The sequence below is a fragment of the Mustela putorius genome, unplaced genomic scaffold (assembly GCF_011764305.1).
Source record: "Mustela putorius furo isolate JIRA1106 unplaced genomic scaffold, ASM1176430v1.1 tig00000407_pilon_pilon_pilon, whole genome shotgun sequence".
Lineage (NCBI taxonomy): Eukaryota > Metazoa > Chordata > Mammalia > Carnivora > Mustelidae > Mustela > Mustela putorius.
The window spans coordinates 10230846-10247599 of NW_025421373.1; the positions used below are offsets into that span (position 1 = coordinate 10230846).

At 32.9% G+C, this 16754-nt stretch overlaps 1 protein-coding gene across 5 annotated transcripts in view; it reads left to right on the forward strand.

Moving 5' to 3' along the window:
- NIPBL (NIPBL cohesin loading factor) overlaps positions 1-16754 on the forward strand; it is a 205714-nt gene that overhangs the window by 95235 nt on the left and 93725 nt on the right. For 4 of the 5 annotated variants that reach the window (XM_045079473.1, XM_004738003.2, XM_013051832.2 and 1 more), the window contains exons 5-9: positions 1736-1835; positions 2383-2534; positions 5992-6152; positions 7481-7577; positions 11634-12260. In XM_045079473.1, coding sequence (XP_044935408.1) covers positions 1736-1835; positions 2383-2534; positions 5992-6152; positions 7481-7577; positions 11634-12260 — 1137 coding nt within the window. Of the gene's footprint in view, positions 1-1735; positions 1836-2382; positions 2535-5991; positions 6153-7208; positions 7390-7480; positions 7578-11633; positions 12261-16754 lie in introns of those variants that run through there. The other variant, XM_045079475.1, reaches the window with a different exon arrangement.

Consider the following 16754-nt stretch of genomic DNA (forward strand, 5'->3'; position numbering starts at 1 on the left):
TATTTGATAATAATGCAAATCACTTTATTCATAGTTCTTTGGAACTTTGAGATAATCAGAAAGGACTATTAGAAATTCCGGGCGCCTGGGTGGCTCAGTGGGTTAAGCCGCTGCCTTCGGCTCAGGTCATGATCTCAGGGTCCTGGGATCGAGTCCCGCATCGGGCTCTCTGCTCAGCAGGGAGCCTGCTTCCTCCTCTCTCTCTGCCTTCCTCTCTGCCTACTTGTGATCTCTCTCTGTCGAATAAATAAATAAAATCTTAAAAAAAAAAAAAAAGAAATTCCATTTGCCCCTTTTTAAATTAAGCCATTGCTGTCAAACTAGTAATTCCAGCTTGTTCCAGACTGTTAATTCAGGGGAAACATTTTTTAACTCTCATCTCCTAGAGGATTGCCCTCCTTCTCAAAAAAAACCAATAATTATAGTAATTAAATTATTAAGCTGTGGAACGTATGATTTACTACTGAATTTGAGTTGGAAGAGAAAGCTTAGAAGTTAATTTCGACTGCATGTAAAAGAAAACACATTATTAGTGATAAATTCTGAGGTGATTTTGAGCCCTCATCTCATTCAACTGCTGTTTCAGAACTAGAATCCCTACTGCAGTATTACTGGCAAATGAACATGTAACTTCTGTTTGAATGTTTTTGGTGAAAGGCAATTTTCATATCAATAGCAGGAAAAGGAATTTAAGAATATAATGTGATGCTTAAAGCTCCTCAAAAGATAAGCTATACATAAGAAAGTTCAGGGTCACTGATTTTGTATTTGATTTTAAAATGTCGGGGCGCCTGGGTGGCTCAGTGGCTTAAGCCGCTGCCTTCGGCTCAGGTCATGATCTCAGGGTCCTGGGATCGAGTCCCGCATCGGGCTCTCTGCTCAGCAGGGAGCCTGCTTCCCTCTCTCTCTCTCTCTCTGCCTGCCTCTCCATCTACTTGTGATTTCTGTCAAATAAATAAATAAAATCTTTAAAAATAAAATAAAATAAAATGTCTAAATAACTGAATTTTTCTGTATCTCCTATATAACAAAATGTCACTTGTGTAATAAATGAACAGTGTCTACCTTAAAAAGAAATAGGAGAATCTTAAAGCTATCCTCACAATTTTATTCTTTAATCAAATATTCATTTAATCCTTACTATGTGGCAAAGAATTATTGTGGAAGAGGGAATAGGAGCATTCTGTTTCACATCAAAACATTCAGATGGAAATTGCAGCAACTCAAAACTTTGGGCCCCTCAATAAAGTAGTATTTTTTAAAACTGAAATCTGTGAAATGAGTGAAACAAGTGGTTCTGTGAAATAAAGCCTTAAAGACTGGAGATGTCTGTAATCAAGTAGTTCATGTAATGGAAAAAACACCTAAGGACCAACTGTAGGAGGAATTGTGTAGTATTTGTTTACAGGTTAGATAAAGTGACTTCTAAAGGTTCTTTTCAATTGTAAGGCTAAATGATCAGACATTAAGTAATCAAGTAAAAAAAATTTTTTTATTAAATCTCTGTCTCTGGTCCTGGATTAGTCACATAGTAAAAGGATGTTTTGGTAAAATTGGTTGTACTTGAAACTTAATTTCTCTATTTTGCTCTTCAAAATGAACATGTGGGTCAAAAAAGGGAAAGAACAGAAAGAACTTTTGAATGTTTGTGATAGAGCAATTGCTTTAAATTATTTAAAAGATATTTTACCATTAAAAGAAAATAACATGCTTTCCATTTTTATGTGATATGTAGGAATGATGATGTCTCAGTATAAACTTTCTCAGAATTCCATGCACAGTAGTCCTGCATCTTCCAATTATCAACAAACCACTATCTCACATAGCCCCTCCAGGTAATATATGCATCATTTTATGAAGTATTATTTTCTGTGATGAATATGCTTTTGAATGTACACTGTATACATACCTTTAGGTAATGGTGAATTATATGTAGTTGAAAAATTAAGATGCTTTGCTTCTTAAGTAGTAATTCACATGAACATTTGTCTTAAAATGTCAGATGCAGAAATGTTCTAATATACTAATTGAACTATCATCTTAGTAACTTAAACTCATACAGACAAAGAATGTATTAAAATAATGTGTTTGAGATAATAAAATTTATAGAGTAGAATTTAGGGAGCATGACTTTATCTTAAACAAATGGATGCTTTTATGCAAGTAAAATAAATAAATTACCTGTTTTTACAAATTGTTCAGTGTAACTCTTAAATTATGAATCAAGAATAATTTTTATATTCTCTGTTTTTTCAAAATTTACTGTTCGCATATTTTGTTTTATACAAATCAGAGTTTGGAAAATTTTATGGCTGTGAAATTTCAAGGAATAACGTATTTATTTCATTTCCTAATATTGTTTATTTGGATTTGGGGTTTTAGCCGGTTTGTGCCACCACAGACAAGCTCTGGGAACAGATTTATGCCACAACAAAATAGCCCAGTGCCTAGTCCATATGCCCCACAAAGCCCTGCAGGATACATGCCATATTCCCATCCTTCAAGTTACACAACACATCCACAGATGCAACAAGGTAAGAAGTTCGTTGTTTGTTTATAGGGAATGCCTGTAATTTCAGCAAATTTATTTTTTGTTTTTATGATTTTTAAAATACAAACTAAAACACTATCCTGAAATTCATCATTTGGGAGGTAAAAGGATCCCTGTCTTATGATTCTTTGGATTAGGTTATTATACAACTGAAATACCTAGTTATGAGATACCTATTACACAACTAGATACCTAGTTATGAAAATAGGAAATATTCTTATTTTTCTTAATTAGGCTTTCTTCTTACATAGCACTAAAGCTGAAGAAGAATTATGTTTTAAATGGTAGAGGATATATAATGTGAAAATTTTACTATAGACTAAATACAGTCTATAGTATATATATAATATATACTATATTTATATATAATATATACTATAAATAAATGCTGATAGAGAAAATAATCTTAGATGCAAATATTTATGGAATTAGATTACTAGTTCTCAGTTGAAATCAGTTGGTAATGTCTTTTTAAGGTTATATTGCTTTGGGACATATGTCATGGCTTCTAAATAATTTTTTATTGGTAATGTAAATAAAGTATATACTTAAAAGTTTTTTAAAAGTATGCACTTTTGGGAAAATTTTTAAAAAGTACAAAAGGGAATACAAAAATTTGTGTGTTTTTGTCCCCCATAATTAACAGCAAATTTTTTTTTTTCTAAAGATTTTATTTATTTATTTGACAGACAGAGATCCAAGTAGGCAGAGGCAGGCAGAGAGAGGAGGAAGCAGGCTCCCCACTGAGCAGAGAACCCGATGCAGGGCTCAATCCCAGGACCCCGAGATCATGACCTGAGCTGAAGGCAGAGGCATTAACCCACTGAGCCACCCAGGCGCCCCTTAACAGCAAATTTTTAACATTTGCATTCATTTATTAGTTTCTGAGTGTATTCTTTTCTATATTGCATGGAATCAAATGTCCTTTACATAAACTTTTTAACTAACATACTTCTAATTTAGTCATCAATCAAAACCGCCATCTTCTGGTTTCCCAAAACTAGTTAATGAAATATGAGGTTGAGACTATTTTATACACTAATTTAAGGGAAAATTAGGAGGCAGGTCACACATTTGACCTCCAACATTATAGAATTTAGAGTGCCGAACATGAGTATGTATGTATTTTGTATGTTCTTGTTACTTGTGAAGTATTAGTATACTCTGGCACACAAAGGTGTAAGGAACATTTTAACTGTAATGAAAGAAAAATGTTAAAAGGACACATTTGTTTCTTAAGGAAATATCCACATGCACATTCATACATCTAGGAAAGAACATCAACTTTTACTCTGATTGTTGTTTTTTAAACAAGATAAACCTAGCTTTTCCAGAAGTTGAAATCACAAAATCAAAAGAGAAATATTAGTTTGCACATTTGCCTGTTCAGTAATGAAACAGAATTATTGGAAGTTCACTGATATTTGAGAAACTAAAAATGTTACTCAGGGATTAGCTCCACCTAGATACTAAGGTTATCATAAGTAAGAAAATATAATGTGGAAGGAACAAGTGGGTAGGTAAATGGGACAGAAAAGAATCCAGAAATAAAGCAAATATATATGGAAATTTAGAGTATGTGGAAGGTAACATTTACAACTTTTTTCAACTTAATGTTACAAAAATTTTAGCTGTGTAGAAAAGTTGAAAGATGAGCTCAGTGAACCCCTTCATCAACAGGCATCATAACTCTTTGCCATTAAATACATCTGCTAAGAAGAAGGAAGTTATATAAACACCAAATGTAATAATTCACCTCTAAAAAAAATAAGAACAGTTCTGTACAATCATTTAATATGCAATCTATATTCATTTATCACCAGTTGTCCCACATATGTCTCTCTTATCCCTTTTTTCTCTTCAAAACATGATCTGATTAGAGATGTGAATCAAAATTAAAATGAAATAAAATTTTATATTAACTCTATTAGTAAACATTTTTTAGTTGTGTGATACCTTAGTATCAACAAATGTGCAGGGAAATTTGAACTTCCTACATTCTTCATAGGGATATAAATTGGTACAATCTTTTTAGAGAGTATTTTGACAATATCATAATTCAAAATGTATATGCATCCTTTAGTAGTTCAGATTCTCTCTCCCTTAAGAAAAGGGAAGAAGATAAAACATACCCAGTTTTATCTGTAAGTTCTACCATGTGCTGAGACAATTAGTTATCCATATGGAAAAAAGTAAAATTGAATTCCTGTCTCAACTACACAGAAAGATAAGCTGGATTAAAGACCTAAGTGTGACAAAAACAAAACTGAAAATTTTTAAAAAGAAAATGTAGAAGACTGTCTTCTTATGACTTGTGTTAAGGAGGAAATCTGAGTGGCTAGTAGACCAGGAAAAGATGTGTGGCTTCACTATTAATCAAGGAAATGTAACAGTTAAAGTGACAATCAGACACTTTCCCATTCTCAGGTTGGCAAGGATATAAAGCAGTAAGATCTCTGATATACTGCCAGTGGAGTACAAATGGACATAAGTAATTTGGAAAGCTATTTGTTAATATTTAGTAAGGTTTAAAAATGGACATATCCAGGGGTACCTTGGTGGCTCAGTCAGTTAAGAGTCTGCCTTCAGCTCGGGTCATGATCTCAGGGTCCTGGGATTGAGCCCCAAGTTAGTCTCCCACCTCACTGGGGAGCCTGCTTCTCCTTCTCTCTCTCCCTCTGCTGCTCCTGGTGCTTGTGCTCTCTCACTCTCTATGTCAAATAAATAAATAAAATCTTCTAAAAAAAAAATTAAAATGGGCGTATCCAGCAGTTTCACTCCTAGACACAGTTGTGAAAAAGTCATGTATAAGAATACAATACAGGTACATATATACATGTACAAGAATATGCATTGTTTATGACAGCAGAAATACTGAAGCAATTAAAACATTGAATGTAAGAATGGAATATTCATTTTTTATGTAATATTTACATTATGCAGCAGAATAGATCTGTTTACTTAAAATATGTGAATTTAATACTACATATAAAAATGGATAAAAAGCAAGTTAGAGAAGGATATATACATACATATAGTATACCATTTATATAAAGTTATATGTGAAACAGTGCTCTGAATTATTTAGGAAGATACTCATTTATAGTAAAGGCATAAAGATATTCATAGAGTAAACTGTGAATTCAGTATGGTGGTTACTTTTTTATGAAGTAAGGGGAAGGGAACAGAGGATAGGAATATGCATGTATATGATTATGATGCTCTCCATAAAGCATCAACCTTATCTGATGTTTTCTTTTCAAAAATGGATCGGAATGATGTGTTACAGTGTTAAGATTTGATCAAGCATTAGAGAGTACGTGAGTGCTCAATATATTATTTTTTCTTTAATTTCTGTATGCTTAAATATTTTGTGAACAATCATTATTTTAACAGTTTATTTTTATAAAGCCTTTTGTTTTTATTCTTATTAATTTCAGCATCAGTATCAAGTCCCATTGTTGCAGGTGGTTTGAGAAACATACATGATAATAAAGTTTCTGGCCCGTTGTCTGGCAATTCAGCTAATCATCATGCTGATAATCCTAGACATGGCTCAAGTGACGACTACCTACACATGGTGCACAGGCTAAGTAGTGACGTATGTAATATATTAGTTGTCATTGAGGTAATAAAATAGTGCTAATATTTGTTTCATAACCTATTTTGTGTTTTTGGGGGGTTTTGCTTTTTGGGGGGGGATTTACCTGGTCTTTATTTGGCACTTAGTATATTGGCACTTATGTATTCTTGAGGCTTAATCCCTCAAACTGCAAGTAACATATCTATCTAAGGGTTTCACAGAACAGGATTTTTAAAAATTATTTTTATTAATGTGTTATTATTTGCCCCAGGGGCACACGTATGTGAATCCTCAGGCTTACACACTTCACAGCACTCACCATATCACATACCCTCCCCAATGTCCATAATGCAACCACCTTCTCCAAACCACCCTGCCACCAGCAACCCTCAGTTTGTTTTGTGAGATTAAGAGTCTCTTATGTTTTGTCTCCCTCCCAATCCCAACTCGTTTCATAACCTATTTTGATTCCATGGTTTAAATGGTATCTACTGTATTTCAAGGGTGATACCAGGTCTGAGAATCTAGCAATGAACAATGTGGTTCCTATGTTCACAGAGCTTAGTCTCTAGTGAGGTTGGTAAACTGGCCAGTAGTTTGACCTACAACTAAGAATGGCTTTTACATTTTTAAACAACAACAAAGAACAGTATGTGACAGAAAATTATATGTGGCTCACAAAGCCTAAAATATTTATTGTCTGTCCCTTTACAGAAGAAGTTTGCCAGTCCTTGGCTGTAGACATGTAGACATTTTGGTTCTTAATGAAATACAGTTTCATTTTTAAATACCTGTTCACACAAAAATGTTCCTTTAAATAATGAACCTTTATATATTAATACATAGTTCTTCTTACCTCTAAGACTTGCACATAACTTTATTCCCTGAAATTTAAGGTTGCTTTGATGTTTTAAGTTAGTCCATATACTGGAATTGGTTTTGTGGTATTATCAGATAAGTTATATGTTATAGGTTTGGTGGTATTATCAGATAAGTTATATGTATATAATGATAACAAAGATGACCGTGCACTCTGCCCTCTAGACGTTTATAGTCTGGTAGGGTGTTCACAGCTCCTTATGTAGAAAATAGTTTTAAAAAAAAATGGAGCATAGTAGTAATACCAGTTTTCTTATTCATTGCCATGCATAGGCTGTTGATTCTTTTGGATACAGTTTCAATTCTTCTAAGATTTTCCATGAAGAAAACAGGAAAGTGCAGAAGAATTATGCTTTTGAATACCAACACTTTACTTGTCAGTAGTTTATGTCTTTTATTGGTCTGTTTAAGATTTCTCTAAAGCCTCTCCTATCGTTTGGGGTATAAATTTTATACTCTGTTCTTAGGATGGAGATTCTTCAACAATGAGGAATGCTGCATCTTTTCCCTTGAGGTCTCCACAACCAGTATGCTCCCCTGCTGGAAGTGATGGAACTCCTAAAGGTATTATTGTAACTAAAATTTTCATCATCATTTCATATACACATATATATATATATCTATATATCTATATAGATATATAGATATATTTTTTTTAATTGGGGTGGCAGAGAGAGAATCTTAGCAGGCTCTGCGCCCAGTGTGGAGCCCAACACAGGGCTCAGTCTCACAACATTGAGATTGTGACCTGAACTGAAATCAAAATTCGGGCACTTAATCAACTAAGCCCTACAGCACCCTAGCATTTCCTATTTCAGGTTGAGTGAAGAACTCAAACTTCTTAGTTGCAGATACTGAAGACTATTCTTTATTGTTTTTCATTTATTAAGGAAAGAAACAAACCTATAGTTATCCCTGTAAACTATTGATAGTGTTTTCAGATATATATACAGTATTGTTGTCACTGATAAATCCAATGGTCTTTTCAAACAGCAGCCTACTTATCCTCTCTTAAACATTTGAAATTATTGATCTGCTTTCCCCATCATCCACCTTCCTGAAAAAAACTTTTTTCATATCAAGTCCATTGGTTTTCCTCATACTTCTTTCATTTTTGTTTTTTTTTTCACTAGCTCTTCTATATCTTCTCTCATTCCTCAAGATTTCTGTTGTTAAACTTTTAATCTCCCATTGTACCTTTCTCCTTCGCTCTTTCACTTTCAGTTTTGGTAATAGCATTGATTACTTTTGTGAACAGGATTGCCAAATCAATGTCTTTGGCTCCAGCCCTGTGTCCCAAGTTGTAATTTTTGGTTCAATTTCTTCATGTCTAGCTGGTATTTCAGATTCATTTTCAAGATTGTTCCCCCAGTTCTTTTTTTGCCATTCCAATTTAGTTTAATGACTTTATAGTCCTGAGCCATTGTTAAGTTGTCACTAATCTCCGGTGCCTGGCTGGCTCAGTTGGTTGAGCAACTGCCTTCAGCTCAGGTCATGATCCTGGAGTCCCCTGATTGAGTCCCACCGGCATCCAGCTCCCTGGCTCAGCAAGGGGTCTGCTTCTCCTCTGACCTTACCCCTCATACTTGCCCTCTCTTATTCTCTGTCAAATAAATAAATAAAATCTTTTTTTAAAAAGGGAGAGAGGGGGGGAAAAAAGTTGTCTTTCACCTCTCATGTAGCCACTTGTCAAAATCAAGCCCATTCTATTTTACCTCTCTAAATCTCTTAGATTTAGAAAAAATCTAAAATAGATTTAGAAAAAAATCTAAAGATAAAAAATCCTATCTTTTCAAGTTCTAAGTTAAATGGGTGATCTTCCGTGGATCCTTCTCCCATAATCTTCTTAAACCATTCATTAGTTTACATTTTTTCTAATAACTTATGCTGTCTTACGGACATGAATTTTATCTTTAATTTTCCAAAGAACCTTGTGTGGACTTTGGTGTATACTAGACTCATAAAATTTTGAATTTAAGTCCAAGTTTGGTCTTTTATTAGAAGTACTTAAAATTAAAGTATGATAATTTGAATTACCAGAGTTACTGGAAGAGAATATTGTATTCCATGTTAAAGAATTAACTTTGTAATTAATTGCGATATAGCTAATAATAAATTTTCTCTATTCCTGAGAATTTCTAATTATAGCCTTCTAAATCATGGACTGGTGTGCCTCTTATTATAGAGATTTTTTTTTTTCACAGATTGTCTCTAATCAAAGAGTTGGAACACATTCTTCCTGGGGTGAAAGTTGAACTTTTAAGAGCCATTCTTATTCTAGAATTCTATGAATTTTCAGGATAAAAATAACTCAGCTTGTAAAAGAGAGAGCAACTTTCAGAATAACTCTATTTTAGGGTAGGCATCAAAGTTAGGTACATATCTCACAAGTATTGTCAGGGTGAGAAATTATTCAGACTGCCAGGGAGGAGTAACAGTGGGATAGCTGGTTGATCTAGATAATCAGCCTATTTTTCCACTAACTCTTGAGAATGGGTGGATGGATGGATGGTTGGTTGGATAACTTTAGATAGAAAAAACTTGAGAACAACTTCTTGAACACATTATTCATCAGAAACCTCTACTACTGTTCATGAGGTTGTTTTCCAACTAGTTTTTAAATGCATTGTCAGTCTAATTTGATTTTTTGGTAAACTCCTGGAATTTTAAGTCTGTTCTAAAATATATATGATTTGTCACAAAAATTTTAAATACAAAGGCAATATGGTGTATTCTAATTCAGATGTTAGAAAAATCTGGGTTTAAATTTTTCAGTTTGCTAGCTATATAACCTTGGGCAGGTTTCTAAACCTCGGTAAGCTTCATGTTTCTTTCTGCACAACAGTAATGATAATACAAATCAAGGTTCTTTTTTTTTTTTTTTTTAAAGATTTTATTTATTTATTTTACAGAGAGAGATCACAAGTAGGCAGAGAGGCAGGCAGAGAGAGAGAGAGGAGGAAGCAGGCTCCTGCTGAGCAGAGAGCCCGATGCGGGACTCGATCCCAGGACCCTGAGATCATGACCTGAGCCGAAGGCAGCGGCTTAACCCACTGAGCCACCCAGGCGCCCCAAATCAAGGTTCTTGTAAATTATTTAAGTGACTTGATATGCAAAGCACCTTGCACAAGCTCTGACAAAATAGATTGTCCAAAAATGTCCTTATCATTTCTTTTAACTTCCCATATAAGCTGTCTAAGAACACTATCTGTTGACATAACTTCAAACTAACATTTCTAGTAAATTGCTTCAGCTACGTCTGGGTGGCTTAGTCAGTTAAGCATCTGCTTTCAGCTCAGGTCATGATACCAGAGTCCTTGTTCAGTGGGGAACCTGCTTCTCCCTCTGCCTGTTGCTCCCCTGCTTGTGCTCTTGCTCGCTCTCTCCCTCTGACAAATAAATCAAATCTTAAAAAAAAAAAAAAAAAAAAGAATTGCGTCAGTTGCTTCTTTTGCATGTTTTATCTAATATGTTCTCTAAAAAAGTTATTTTTCTGTATCACACTTCAAATATATTAACATTGCTGATTGAAAAGGGCAGATTTACATATCATGGAAAAATTTTATGTATGCACGCACACACTCACATATATATGACCTTAATTTAAGTCTAGGTTTAAGTTCTTTCTATAAAGCACTTTCATCCTGACTGATTTTTATAATATCCTATGGGTTTTTAAACATTTTGCCTCTCTGCCTGCTTGTGATCTCTGTCTGTCAAATAAATAAAATATTAAAAAAAAGGGGGGGGTGCCTGGGTGGCTCAGTGGGTTAAACATTTTATAGTCTAACAATAAGAAATGTAATAGTTATATTTCTGAAGCATAGCAATGCATTTTTCCTCATTTAACAGCTTGTTATCTAGGAGAATTTTTCCATTTGATTAGCTTATTTTTACCACTTCTTTGTATCATATAGCATTTTTTAAATTAATGGGTTCTGGGCTGAAGATTAAGCCTTGATATTTGCTGGACATGCATATTTTTCTAATAAAAGGAGGATTAGCAGGCTGAAGAGAGTATGTGAATGATGTTAAGTGGAGGGAGAAAGAACACCACATAAAGGTATAAATCAGTATTTAACCACCACTTTGTAAAATTAGTGAAGATTCTAAAAATTGTAACTGTTGCCACTTTCTTTTTCTTATACCAGTAAATATTCATTTGAGTGTAGTTTCTGGCATTAATTTGCTATTTTTTAAGTTGACAGACTTAGTCTTACTTTAGTCTTGTCAGTTTTCCTAGATAATAAGTGAAAAAAATAGAGAGTATTTGCTCGAAATATTTGTGTTGTATCATCTTTAGAAACAATGAACTCTTTTGCTGTTTTCAAGCTAAATATATTTTATAGGGACAGAAATAGAAATAACATAATACTGATTTGGAAGATGGAATATTCATACTTAAATTTAAACCTGGATTCTCAATGAGCAAACTAAAAGATTATGGGGGACAAGTCTTTAGACTTTCTTTTTGTATTTTGTAAATAAGGTGCTGAGATTAGATAATTTCCTAATTTTTTTCTTGCATTACGATGTTGTCATTTATTTAATATTTCTAGCACAGTGTAAGAAAATGTAAAACTAGTACAGTTGTTCATTCCTGTTAAATTGCTTTTCTAGGATCAAGACCACCTTTAATCCTTCAGTCTCAGCCTCTACCTTGTTCATCACCTCGAGATGTTCCACCAGACATCTTGCTAGATTCTCCAGAAAGAAAACAAAAGAAGCAAAAGAAAATGAAATTAGGCAAGGATGAAAAAGACCAGAGTGAGAAAGCTGCAATGTATGATATCATTAGTTCTCCATCCAAGGACTCTACTAAACTTACATTAAGACTTTCTCGTGTAAGGTCTTCAGACATGGACCAGCAAGAGGATATGCTTTCTGGTATGGAAAATAGCAATGTTTCAGAAAATGATATTCCTTTTAATGTGCAGTACCCAGGACAGACTTCAAAAACACCCATTACTCCACAGGATGTAAACCGCCCACTAAATGCTGCTCAGTGTTTGTCGCAGCAAGAACAAACAGCATTCCTTCCAGCAAATCAAGTGCCTGTTTTACAACAGAACACTTCAATTGCTACAAAACAGCCTCAGACTTCTGTGGTACAGAATCAGCAACAGGTATCACAACAGGGACCTATATATGATGAAGTGGAATTGGATGCATTAGCTGAAATTGAACGAATAGAGAGAGAATCAGCTATTGAAAGGGAGCGCTTTTCAAAAGAAGTTCAAGACAAAGGTAAACTAACCTCATTACTACCACTTCCACATATTTATTCTGGGCAAATATGTAATTATAATGTGAAAAAGTTTTTTTTTTTTTTTAGTTACTCTCTTTTTCCCATTATTTTTCCATTATATCTTATAATGCATTATGTCTTTCAGGTGTATTTTTATTACTAATGCTTATACCTCAGAAGTTAAAATCTTGCTTTCATTTTTTATTTGAAACAATTATCTGAGATTTGATAATTCTGTATCACAGGTCTATCGCCTATTATGTATCAAATGATATTATCTGTGCTTGTCACTAAAATGAACGTTAGTGTTTCTATCACATGTATTTTCCATTAGTTGTGTTAGTACAGTTTTGCATCTTCACTTTTTTTTCCTGTCAAAATAAGGGTAACTGATACAGAATTATTTTGAATAGTACGTTTAAGAAAAGTTTATTCAGTTAGATTTTTCACTTTGTTCCCAATCCCGCCATCTCCTAGTAATACAGTTTAGGTTTGGTTTTTTTGTTTTGTTTTGGTTTGTTTTAGTAAAAAAATTTGTGGAAAGAATTTGAAATTAATATTAAATAGCAATCTTTAAAGATCAAGGATCCTTTTTTTTTTTTTTTGGTGATTAGAGTTAAGTATCCCTTTTTTATTTGAGTAGTGTATTAGGATGGAGTGTCACACCTTCTATGAATTCATGGGCTTCTTCTGTGCTCTATAAAAAATTATAATCAGATGAAAGTAACTCCCTAAAATTATTGATTATTTGGTGAATATTATGTACAAAACTCTTGAAAATCTTGACAGCCTGATGAATCAGTGATTGAAATTAGTAATGTAATTTATGGATTTGATGTCTTTACAGATTTATATACACATTTGAGTACCCAAACCAAAGCATACTTTCTGCTTTAATTTTATAGTTAAATATTCCAGATTGATACATAGTTCTGATACTTTCTTTTTGGTAATTTATAAAACAAAACTTTGTAAAGTTGGTTAGAACCCTCTATATATGGTCTTGTTCATTATGTGACAGGATCATTTCTAGATTAATTGTGTTTCTAGGTTAAGAAGTATGTTGAAGATTTGTATTATGTTTCCTATCATGATAGATCTTTTTAACATTACTGAAAAAACATTATTTAGTAATTGTTGTATGATGATGTTTGCTAAGTGCTTAGATCATAGGTTGGTGCAAATAGTCTTTATTTTCTGGAATTTTTTTTTAACTACAAAACTATTGATGTTAAGAATGATACACAGTAAGGCTTCAAGAAAAAAAAAAGAATGATACATAGTGTTCTTATTTGGTTTAGTAATGTGGGGTTCAGGAAATAATAACTATATGGGTTCCAAAATGTATCTCCTTCTCTAATCTCTTATAAAAGTATATGCATGTCAAATGAAGAGAGCAGTATTATTTAACATATCTTGGTGGTATTAATTCCAAATTCCAGAATCCTATGACAGTTTTGTAAGAAACATAAAATTGTAATTTCTTGACTGAAAAATATTAGTTGCCTTGAGAACTGAATTTTTGCATGACATTTTAATCTGTGTTTTGGAAATTTTGTTCTCAAAAAGGGGCTTAATTTTGTAAATGCTTTTTTTAATAGTTGGTAGGACAAAAACAGGATATGGTGAACTTTTCTTTTCTTTTTACTTTCCTGAAGTTTTATTGTATCATATTTGTTGAAGCCGAATTTTTACTTTTAAAGGTTGAAAGAAAATAAAGGTAGTAAATGAAATTAATTATATAATAGCAAACTTATTTTAGGCTACTTTTTTAGGGGAAATAAAACAAATTTAGCAAACAGCATACTTTTCTTTCAGAAACTTGTAGTATATATTTTACTTTTAACTATCTCTTCAGTTTTCTCTGTAATGTATGATAATGTGGCTCTACAAAGGTTAATTGAAAAGTTGAGAGCAGAATTGACTTAAAATTTTGAATTCTCTAAGTTGACTTACAGAGGTATCTGGTACTATAAGGATTAAAGGAATAAGTATTCATTGGAACTACCTGATTTTTAGTTTGATTTAGATGATTTAGTATGTGTATTTTCCCAAATTCTTAATGCTGATTTTGCAGACCTCATATTAGTACTCATTTCTAACTTGTTTGCTGAAAGCTATGCTCCCATTATTTTGTAGCTTTATTTGAATACCTTTGGAATTTAGGTGCCACTTAACACTTGTGATTGGAAACTTCTCATTTTGTATTCAGTTTCTGCACCGTGTGATGGGATAGTGTTTTATATTATAAGCAATTATATTAAGATTTTGGAACGATTAAAGGTCTGGTATGTTGCTCTAAGACCCTAGGTGAGGTCATAAATAAAAGCAACACTTTCTGAAGTGGTTGTTTTATAGTCAGCCCTTGCAAATTGAAATAGTTCCTTGAAATGAATTTATTACTAGTTAACCACTGCACTTTAGGACTAAATTATGAAATTGACATTTACTGCATTCTAAGGTATGGCCCTGAGAACTTTTTTATAATTATTGGCAACTATTGGTCGTGGTAAGGAACAAAAAAAGACTACTTGTTTTACTAAGAGTTCTTTTATAGGATCTGAGCTTGTTTCGTATTATATTTGTTTTGAGAGAGGCTTCCTTTCAATAGACCAGAAATGAAAAAAATTATGCCTTATAAATAAAATTAGAAAGTTTAACAAACATAGTTGTTTAATCATTATGCAGCTTAAGAAAAGGGATAGAATACTCTTAAGAAGTATATTACTTAGGTTATGGCAGAATGTAACATAACCTCTATTCCACACATAGAGGACACTTTTCGGGCAGCTAGGTAATTATGTCCCTTGGCCTGTTCTCCCTTCTTTGGGTAGTTTCATATACACTGGTATTTAAATCTCTGTAACCTGATATTTTATTATATTCTTAAAGGACCTTTTTGCTCAACCTTTGCTCATATTTTCAGTGTCTAATTACATAAATTAATTTTAAAAGGCTGTTCATTTTTGCTTCTGGGTTGACCTATCATAGACATTAATATCTTCTCCATGTGCTGAAAATTCCTGCTTTCTTTTGTCAAAGAGGGGGTTTCTTTGTTCATCTTTGCCTATTTCATCTTTTCTTAAGGTCCACTTTCCATGTTAGTAAGTATGAGGAATGGCCTAGACTAGCTACTAATGTCTTTTATAATTCTAATGATATTCTTAAACTATAACCCTTATAAAAAGTAAATTACCTACTGTCATTTGGAATAAGAGACTAGATGGAAATAGGATAGTTAACCACTTAGTTTATACTGCAGTTTAGGGGTAGGATGTTTTCATTTTTCATAATTGGCTACTATGTGTATAATTGTGTTGTTTTAAGTGTTTTCAGTTATCACTGGTAAATTTAAGCAAGTGATATAGTTTTTTTTCTCACCAGAATAATGAAGTTCAGAATTTCTTTAACAGCTGGATCTTATTTTCGTATCAGCATCTAGATGACAAGTATTGTTGGTTTTGAAACTGTGGTATCTTTTTGTATGCATTTTCTTCAGGACAGTATGCACTCTGATAGCTAAACTTATGGCACCCGGTGCTGAAAAGGGCCTAACGATAATCAGTGTCCCAAATATTGAAATTATTCTTTATAGAGATGGCTTTCCATCATTAGGTGAAGGTTATGATGTAATGAAGACTGATAACAAAAGTGGATAGACAAAAGTGACGTGCAGATTCAGAACCACTTTACAGGAATAAGTTCATGGTGGAACTGAATCAGATCAAGTGAATCAGACCTGCGTGCTCTTAACATATTCAAGAATCCTTGCAGCAATAATGGAATTTTTCCCGGTTTTACAGAAGAGGTGACGTACTTTTCAATAGTTGAAAAATTAAAACTTTGTATTTAGCAATATATTGTGCATAACAGAAAAAAATTATAAAATCTTTCCTAATTTTAATATATTACTCATGTGCAAATGCTTTCATACATTTTTATTACAAATAATCATTGCATCATAGTGGAAGATAACTAAATCAAACATAACATTTCCTTTGAAATTAAACTATGTTAAATTTCCATTTTAATGATAAACGATAATTTGAAATGAGGTTAATTATCTGTAAATTCCTAACTATTTTGTAATCCTTTAAATTTAGCCCTCAAGATATTTTGATGTTACTGTTCAGAAGAAAGACTGATTGCTCATATTAATAAAAGGATGAGCCACAGATTTCTTAAGAGAAATCTTTGAGATGCCGGAGATTTGTGATGTCATTACGGTTCTTAAGTACACTTAGGTTACCAATTTAATGACTTTCACAAGCATGTTTCGTTGAAAAATACAAAAATCTTCAACTAGATTATACTCTTTCGATTTCTAGATTCTTGTCCTAAAGGTTTAAAGACATAAGGTGATAAAACATCCCATTTATGAGGTAATAATTATTTGGTGTGCCCTATGACAAGATGTAAAGATTATTTTATGTGGCAGAACATTACAGAATAAAACTGAGACAAATTTAATATTCTGAGTGCTTTCTTAAGTA